The sequence below is a fragment of the Coregonus lavaretus genome (genome assembly GCF_964263955.1).
Source record: "Coregonus lavaretus genome assembly, chromosome: 27".
Classification (NCBI taxonomy): domain Eukaryota; kingdom Metazoa; phylum Chordata; class Actinopteri; order Salmoniformes; family Salmonidae; genus Coregonus; species Coregonus lavaretus.
The window spans coordinates 41,566,170-41,576,117 of NC_140014.1; the positions used below are offsets into that span (position 1 = coordinate 41,566,170).

The 9,948-nt window shown below is 48.6% G+C and overlaps 1 protein-coding gene across 1 annotated transcript in view; it reads left to right on the forward strand.

Moving 5' to 3' along the window:
• Nucleotides 1-9,575, forward strand: part of LOC311103019 (E3 ubiquitin-protein ligase TRIM9-like) — a gene marked incomplete at both ends in the record, with an annotated part of 65,676 nt that extends 56,101 nt beyond the window's left edge. The window contains 4 exons of the mRNA XM_084144512.1: nt 3,434-3,476; nt 4,098-4,401; nt 8,078-8,240; nt 9,498-9,575. Of these exons, the coding sequence (XP_084000638.1) occupies nt 3,434-3,476; nt 4,098-4,401; nt 8,078-8,240; nt 9,498-9,575 (588 nt within the window). The remainder of the gene's footprint in view (nt 1-3,433; nt 3,477-4,097; nt 4,402-8,077; nt 8,241-9,497) is intronic.
• Between the last annotated feature and the right edge of the window lie 373 nt (nt 9,576-9,948).

A 9,948-nucleotide genomic window follows, 5' to 3' on the forward strand; every position in this document is an offset into this window, starting at 1 on the left:
TTTGGAAAATAATCCCCAGGATGGATGGATATGGATCTTCTTAGTGGTAATAAAATGGGCCTCTGAAAAGAAGCAGCTTCCCTGATCAACACTACACAGCTTTTACAGTCTCTTCCACCCTCTCCCTTCATCTCCTACACACTCTGCTCTTCCACTGCTCTCCTCCTCTCTTCCTAACCCTCACTCTCTCCCTTCCCCTTCCCCTCACTCTCTCCCTAACCCTCACTCTACACCCTCTCTCCCTTCCCCTCATTCTCTCCTTCCCCTCACTCTCTCACTCCCCCTCACTCTCTCCCTAACCCTCACTCTCTCCCTCCCCTCACTCTCTCCCTAACCCTCACTCTCTCTCCCCTCACGCTCTCTCCCCCCTCACTCTCTCTCATCCCCTCACTCTCTCCTAACCCTCACTCACTCTCTCCCTAACCCTCCCTCTCTCCCTTCCCCTCACTCTCTCCCTCCCCTCACTCTCTCCCTAACCCTCACTCCTCCTCCCCTCACTCTCTCCCTAACCCTCACTCTCTCATCCCCTCACGCTCTCTCCCCCCCTCACTCTCTCTCATCCCTCACTCTCTCCCTAACCCTCACTCACTCTCTCCCTAACCCTCACTCTCTCCCTTCCCCTCATTCTCTCCTTCCCCTCACTCTCTCCCTAACCCTCACTCTCTCCCTCCCCTCACTCTCTCCCTAACCCTCACTCTCTCATCCCCTCACGCTCTCTCCCCCCTCACTCTCTCTCATCCCCTCACTCTCTCCCTAACCCTCCCTCTCTCCCTTCCCCTCACTCTCTCACTCCCCCTCACTCTCTCCCTAACCCTCACTCTCTTCCTAACCCTAACCCTCACTCTCTTCCTAACCCTCACTCTCTCCCTAACCCTCGCTCTCTCCCTCCCCCTCACTCTCTCCCTAACCCTCACTCTCTTCCTAACCCTCATTCTCTCCCTCCCCTCCCCCTCACTCTCTCCCTAACCCTCGCTCTCTCCTCCCCCTCACTCTCTCCCTAACCCTCACTCTCTTCCTAACCCTCATTCTCTCCCTCCCCTCCCCCTCACTCTCTCCCTAACCCTCACTCTCTCCCTCCCCTCACTCTCTCCCTAACCCTCACTCTCTCCCTCCCCCTCACTCTTTTCCTCCCCCTCACTCTCTCCCACCCCCTCACTCTCTCCCAAACCCTCACTCTCTTCCTAACCCTCACTCTCTCCCTAACCCTCACTCTCTCCCTTCCCCTCACTCTCTCCCTCCCCCTCACTATCTCCCTCCCCCTCACTCTCTCCCACCCCCTCACTCTCTCCCAAACCCTCACTCTCTTCCTAACCCTCACACTCTCCCTTCCCCTCACTCTCTCCTCCCCCTCACTCTCTCCCTCCCCCCTCACTCTCTCCTTCCCCCTCACTATCTCCCTCCCCCTCACTCTCTCCTTCCCCCTAACTCTCTCCCTCCCCCTCACTCTCTCCCTAACCCTCACTCTCTTCCTAACCCTCATTCTCTCCCTCCCCTCCCTCCCCTCACTCTCTCCTAACCCTCACTCTCCCCCTCACTCTCTCCCTAACCCTCACTCTCTCCCTCCCCCTCACTCTCTCCCTCCCCCTCACTCTTTTCCTCCCCCTCACTCTCTCCCACCCCCTCATTCTCTCCCTAACCCTCACTCTCTTCCTAACCCTAACCCTCACTCTCTCACTAACCCTCACTATCTTCCTAACCCTCACTCTCTTCCCTAGCCCTCACACTCTTCCTAACCCTCACTATCTTCCCTAACCCTCACTCTCTCCCTAACCCTCACTATCTTCCTAACCCTCACTCTCTTCCTAACCCTCATACTATTCCTAACCCTCACTATCTTCCCTAACCCTCACTCTCTCCCTAACCCTCACTCTCTCCCTTCCCCTCACTCTCTCCCTAACCTCACTCTCTTCCTAACCCTCACACTCTTCCTAACCCTCACTATCTTCCCCTAACCCACACTCTCTCCCTATCCTTCACTATCTTCCCTAACCCTCACTCTCTCCCTAACCCTCACTCTCTTCCTAACCCTCACACTCTCCCTTCCCCTCACTCTCTCCCTCCCCCTCACTCTCTCCCTTCCCCTCACTCTCTCCTTCCCCCTAACTCTCTTCCTAACCCTCACTATCTTCCCTAACCCTCACTCTCTCCCTAACCCTCACTCTCTCCTTCCCCTCACTCTCTCCCTAACCCTCACTCTCTCCTTCCCTCTCACTCTCTCCCTCCCCCTCACTCTCTCCTTCCCCCTCACTCTCTTCCTAACCCTCACTCTCTTCCTAACCCTCACTCTCTCCCTAACCCTCACTCTCTCCCTTCCCCTCACTCTCTCCCTAACCCTCACTCTCTTCCTAACCCTCACTCTCTCCTTCCCCCTCATTCTCTCCCTAACCCTCACTATCTTCCTAACCCTCACTCTCTCCTAACCCGCACACTCTTCCTAACCCTCACTCTCTCCTTCCCCCTCATTCTCTCCCTAACCCTCACTCTCTCCCTAACCCTCACTCTCTTCCTAACCCTCACTCTCTCCTTCCCCCTCATTCTCTCCCTAACCCTCACTATCTTCCTAACCCTCACTCTCTTCCTAACCCGCACACTCTTCCTAACCTTCACTATCTTCCCTAACCCTCACTCTCTTCCTAACCCTCACTCTCTCCCTAACCCTCACTCTCTCCCTAACCCTCACTCTCTTCCTAACCCTCACACTCTTCCTAACCCACACTCTCTTCCTAACCCTCACACTCTTCCTAACCCTCACTCTCTCCTTCCCCCTCACTCTCTCCCTCCCCCTCACTCTCTCCTTCCCCCTCACTCTCTCCCTCCCCCTCACTCTCTCCCTCCCCCTCACTCTCTCCTCCCTCTCACTCTCTCCCTCCCCCTCACTCTCTCCTTCCCCCTCACTCTCTTCCTAACCCTCACTCTCTTCCTAACCCTCACTCTCTCCCTAACCCTCACTCTCTCCTTCCCCCTCACTCTCTCCCTAACCCTCACTCTCTTCCTAACCCTCACTCTCTCCTTCCCCCTCATTCTCTCCCTAACCCTCACTATCTTCCTAACCCTCACTCTCTTCCTAACCCGCACACTCTTCCTAACCTTCACTATCTTCCCTAACCCTCACTCTCTTCCTAACCCTCACTCTCTCCCTAACCCTCACTCTCTCCCTAACCCTCACTCTCTTCCTAACCCTCACACTCTTCCTAACCCACACTCTCTTCCTAACCCTCACACTCTTCCTAACCCTCACTCTCTCCTTCCCCTCACTCTCTCCCTCCCCCTCACTCTCTCCTTCCCGCTCACTCTCTCCCTCCCCCTCACTCTCTCCCTCCCCCTCACTCTCTCCCTTCCCCTCACTCTCTCCCTCCCCCTCACTCTCTCCCTTCCCCTCCCCCTCACTCTCTCCCTCCCCCTCACTCTCTGGGTATGCAAATGCTTCCCACAGGTATGGATGGGTCACACACCCTTTAACTCTCCCATCGCTGAATGTCTCCTCCGCTCCACTCAGCTCCACTCCTAACCTGATCATTGCCAATGTCATCACAGCAACCAATCATTAACTTGATAACCAAGGGGTGGGCAGTTTGCTGTCCAATGGGGGCTTCAGATATTCAGGTTTCACTGGGAACCTCCAATCAACATATTTCTTACTCATATTATGTTCCCATGGGAACACTCATGTTCTGATGTTCCAATTACCATGGTAACAGTATCAAGTCCCATGGAGCACCCACATAGATAGCAACTGCCCTCTCCTTGAGTGTCTAATGGAGTATTGTATTTGTAATATTTGTCATGTATTTATAATAATAGTGTATTTGACAGGATGTGCCAGAGAGATGTGATTTGCCTGTACCGTACCATAGAGTACCAGTCTTTAGCTGTCATTCCACTCCTTGTTCTCCGTGTCATATGCCAAAGACAATGTTTGGCAAGGAGTGGAATGGCAGCTCAAATGTGCACACCTTGGGGTCCACCGGAGGGAGTTTTTGGAAACGCTGACATAACCCCACCAGCTTCTAGCCTCATCTCCTCTGTAAGGTGTTTTCGCCATGCTAACTTAAGAGTTAACACCTCTATCTGTCTGTGTGTATGTCTACTTCCTGTAGTTGCCTGGTTCACCTTTGACCCCGCGTCAGCCCACCCTGATATCATCCTCTCCAATGACAACCTGACAGTGACGTGCAACAGCTACGATGACAGGGTGGTCATGGGTAATTCCGGCTTCTCCCGTGGTGTGCACTACTGGGAGATCACGGTGGATCGCTATGACAACCACCCGGACCCTGCTTTTGGGGTTGCCCGCGGCGACGTGCTGAAGGATGTGATGCTGGGGAAAGATGATAGGGCCTGGGCCATGTACGTGGACAACAACCGATCCTGGTTCATGCACAACAACTCCCACACCAACAGGTAGGTCACCTGGTACACCTGATACATCCACACCAACAGGTAGGTCACCTGGTACACCTGGTAACATCCACACCAACAGGTAGGTCACCTGGTACACCTGATACATCCACACCAACAGGTAGGTCACCTGGTACACCTGATACATCCACACCAACAGGTAGGTCACCTGGTACACCTGATACATCCACAACCAACAGGTAGGTCACCTGGTACACCTGATACATCCACACCAACAGGTAGGTCACCTGGTACACCTGATACATCCACACCAACAGGTAGGTCACCTGGTACACCTGATATATCCACACCAACAGGTAGGTCACCTGGTACACCTGATACATCCACTCCAACAGGTAGGTCACCTGGTACACCTGATACATCCACAACCAACAGGTAGGTCACCTGGTACACCTGATACATCCACACCAACAGGTAGGTCACCTGGTACACCTGATACATCCACACCAACAGGTAGGTCACCTGGTACACCTGATACATCCACACCAACAGGTAGGTCACCTGGTACACCTGATACATCCACACCAACAGGTAGGTCACCTGGTACACCTGATACATCCACACCAACAGGTAGGTCACCTGGTACACCTGGTAACATCCACACCAACAGGTAGGTCACCTGGTACACCTGATACATCCACAACCAACAGGTAGGTCACCTGGTAACATCCACACCAACAGGTAGGTCACCTGGTACACCTGATACATACACACCAACAGGTAGGTCACCTGGTACACCTGATACATCCACATCAACAGGTAGGTCACCTGGGACACCTGATACATCCACACCAACAGGTAGGTCACCTGGTACACCTGATACATCCACAACCAACAGGTAGGTCACCTGGTACACCTGATACATCCACAACCAACAGGTAGGTCACCTGGTAACATCCACACCAACAGGTAGGTCACCTGGTACATTTGATACAATCCACACCAACAGCTAATGGAGAGGCTTTGTATAATGAAATAACAACCCATCCACTCTGGATAGTGTAACAGTGTTGCTTCCGTCCCTCTCCTCACCCCAACCTGGGCTCGAACCAGGGACCCTTTGAACACATCGACAACAGTCACCCTCGAAGCATCGTTACTTATCGCTCCACAAAAGCCGCGGGGAAACAACTACTTCAAGGTCTCACAGCGAGTGACGTCACCGATTTAAACACTACTAGCTACTAACTAGCTAGCCATTTCACACCGGTTACACTAGTGGGAAGATACTGTTTCTATTACCTGTATGCTTCAGATGTGTCGGTAGGACTCAAATAAAATAAAATTGTATTTGTCACATGCTTGGTAAACAACAGGTGTAGACTAACAGTGAAACGCTTACTTACGGTCCTTTTCCAACAATGTAGAGTTAAGATCAAGATAAAAAAAAATTAAGAAGAAAAAAAGGACTGTATGTATTTACAGTGCCTTCAGAAAGTATTCACAACCCCTTCACCTATTCCACATTTTGATGTGTTAAACATTTATTAAATATATGTTTTTTCTCACCATCTACACGCAATACCCCATAATGTTGTTTTTAATTTGTTATAAAAGTAAATACATTAAATATATAACTATCTCAGTTACATAAGTGGTCCTCTGTAGCTCAATTGGTAGGGCATGGCGCTTGTAACGCCAGGGTAGTGGGTTCGATCCCCGGGACCACCCATACGTAAAAATGTATGCACGCATGACTGTAAGTCGCTTTGGATAAAAGCGTCTGCTAAATGGCATATTATATTATTATAAGTATTCACACCCCTGAGTCAATACTTTGTAGAAACAGCTTTGAGTCTTCTTGGGTATGTCTCTATCAGCTTTGCACATCTGGATTTGGGGATTTTATCCCATTCTTCCTTGCAGATTTTCTCAATCTCTGGTAGGCCTTTCCTGCAGTCAATGACCAAAATCGCCCTCTTTGGCCTCATTATTAATATTTTTAATAATTTAATAATTAATAAAGATGTTTTTATTTTTTTATGGCGAAAATCCAGTGTTTCTATGTCAAACAGTTTTGTTATACAGTGCATTCGGAAAGTATTCAGACCCCTTGACTTTTTCCACATTCTGTTACGTTACAGCCTTATTCTAAAATTGATTAAATAGTTTCTTTTCCTCATCAATCTACACACGATACCCCATAATGACAAAGCAAAAACAGGTTTTTCAATTTCTTTGCAAATGTATTAATAATAACAAACTTAAATATCACATTTACATAAGTATTCAGACCCTTTTCTCAGTACTTTGTAGAAGCACCTTTGGCAGCGATTACAGCCTTTTCTTCTTGGGTATGACGCTACAAGCTTGGCACACCTGTATTCTGGGAGTTTCTCCTATTTTTCTCTGCAGATCCTCTCAAGCTCTATCAGGTTGCATGGGGAGCGTTGCTGCACAGCTATTTTCAGGTCTCTCCAGAGATGTTCGATCGGGTTCAAGTCCGGGCTCTGGCTGTGCCACTCAAGGACATTCAGAGACTTGTCCCGAAGCCACTCCTGCGTTGTCTTGGCTGTGTGCTTAGGGTTGTTGTCCTGTTGGAAGGTGAACCTTCGCCCCAGTCTGAGGTCCTGAGCGCTCTGGAGCAGGTTTTCATCAAGGATCTCTCTGTACTTTGCTCCGTTCATCTTTCCCTCGATTCTGACTAGTCTCTCAGTCCCTGCAGCTGAAAAACATCCCCACAGCATGATGCTGCCACCACCATGCTTCACCGTCCTCCAGACGTGACGCTTGGCATTCAGGCCAAAGAGTTCAATCTTGGTTTCATCAGACCAGATAATCTTGTTTCTCATGGTCTGAGAGTCCTTTAGGTGTCTTTTGGCAAACTCCAAGCAGTCTGTCATGTGCCTTTTACTGAGGAGTGGCTTCCGTCTGGCCACTCTACCATAAAGGCCTGATTGGTGGAGTGCTGCAGAGATCGTTGTCCTTCTGGAAGGTTCTCCCATCTCCATAAAGGAACTCTGAAGCTCTGTCAGAGTGACCATCGGGTTCTTGGTCACCTCCCTGACTAAGGCCCTTCTCCCGCGATTACTCAGTTTGGCCGGGCAGCCAGCTCCAGGAAGAGTCTTGGTGGTTCCAAACTTCTTCCATTTAAGAATGATAGAGGCCACTGTGTTCTTGGGGACCTTCAATGCTGCAGACATTTATTGGTAACCTTCCCCAGATCTGTGCCTCGACACATTCCTGTCTAGGAGCTCTACGGACAATTTCTTTGACCTCATGGCTTGGTTTTTGCACTGTCAACTGTGGGACCTTATATAGACAGGTGTGTGCCTTTCAAAATCATATCCAATCAATATAATTTACCACAGGTGGACTCAAATGAAGTTGTAGAAACATCTCAAGGATGATCAACGGAAACAGGATGCACCTGAGCTCAATTTCGAGTCTCATAGCAAAGGGTCTGAATACTTATGTAAATAAGATATTAATTATGTAAATACACTTTTTTTATACATTTGATAAAATTAAAATTTCTAAAAACCTGTAATTCGCTCTGTCATTATGCGGTATTGTGTGTAGATTGATGAGGAAATTGTTTTATTTTATCAATTTTTGAATAAGGCTGCAACGTAACAAAATGTGGAAAAAGGGAAGGGGTCTGAATACTTTCTACTATACATACTGTATGTATTTGACATTCTGTGTTTCTCTTCAGGACGGACGGGGGCGTCGGCAAAGGGGCTACAGTAGGCGTGCTGTTAGACTTCACCAGAGGGATCCTCATCTTCCTCATCAACGATGAACAGCAGGGTCCTGTGGCCTTCGAAGGCATCGAGGGACTCTACTACCCTGCTGTCAGCCTCAACCGCAACGTACAGGTAAAAATAGAAACAAAGTAGAAGTAACATAGAAACAACGTACAGGTAACCTAGAAACAACGCAGAAACAATGTTATAGCCCCAACGTAGAAACAACATTATCGCCCCAACGTAGAAACAATGTTATAGCCCCAACGTAGAAACAACGTTATCGCCCCAAAATAGAAACAACGTCATAGCCCCAAAATTGAAACAACGTTATAGCCCCAACGTAGAAACAACGTTATCGCCCCAAAATAGAAATAACGTTATAGCCCCAACATAGAAACAATGTTATAGCCCCAACGTAGAAACAACATTATCGCCCCAACGTAGAAACAATATTATAGACCCAATGTAGAAACAATGTTATAGCCCCAACGTAGAAACAACATTATCGCCCCAACGTAGAAACAACATTATCGCCCCAACATAGAAACAACGTTATAGCCCCAACATAGAAACAATGTAATAGACCCAATGTAGAAACAATGTTTATGATGTCCAGGTAGCCCCAAAGTAGAAACACTATTCTAATGTTGAGGTAACATTGCCACAACAGAGAAACCCAGGTAGACCCAACGTAGAAACAACGTTACAATAACTAGGTAAGCCCCAACATAGAAACAATGTTATACCAACCGCAAAGTCCAGGTAACATTGCCACAGCATAGAAACGCCATTGCACCAACCTGGCTAGCATCTCCTGTGCAGAAGAGGATCCAGAGAAGCTGTCTATTCTACACAATGTCTTTGAATATCTAAGTTATCCTTGCCTGTAGACAGCTTCCTCGTCTATATATTCATTTGTATAGAGCCCCACAGTGGACGCGTCATAATACCCATAAAACCTAGCTGTCAAACACGGAAATGCTTTTTTTTTCACCATTCATTTTCCCATACTGTAGGGGATTTTAGAACCACTTCAAACTCTATTCAAACCAATAGAGGACCACTATGTTTCATGTAGGCTTTCCCTGGCATTACATTTTGATAACCATTTCCATGTTTGACCACTAGGTTTTATGGGTGTTCTGACTCATACTGTGGTCCTCTATTGGTGATGGTAATGGGGTGCTTGCTAACGCCTCATGACAGACATCAGCAGCAGTGATACGATAGCTCAGTCTATTTCTCAGCAGCACCACCTGCGGGTCAATGTATGCAATGACATCTTTGTACAGATAGTTGTTCGATCTGCTTGGAGAAAATATTATTTTCTGCCACTAGGATATGAGGAGGAGGAGGAAGATTATGATGATTTTGTTTGTTCTGTAGGTGACCCTGCACACCGGCCTGGCCATTCCTGACTTCTACACTCCAGGGGAAGCAGACCTGTCCGGTTCAGTGTGTTAAGGAGTTGACTCAGCACTGCAGTGAAGCAAGACAAGACAATGGCTACGTCCCAAATGGCACACAATAGTGAAGCTTATTCCCTTTACAGTGCACAGGGCTCTGGTCAAAAGTAGTGCACTATATAGGGAACAGGGTGCCATTTTGGACTCGGGGGAAGGGCACCAGGCTGCTCACCTTCTGGGCTCTCTAAGGTTGTATCCCAAATGGCACCCTATTCCCTATATGGTGCACTACTCTTAGCCAGACTCATGCCAAAAGTAGTCTGCTATATAAGGAATAGGGTTCTATTTTTGGGGCTCATTCAACTCACAGCCATGTACACAACACCACATCCTTGTTCCCTTGCTACTATAGACCTGCCAGGCCCATTGTC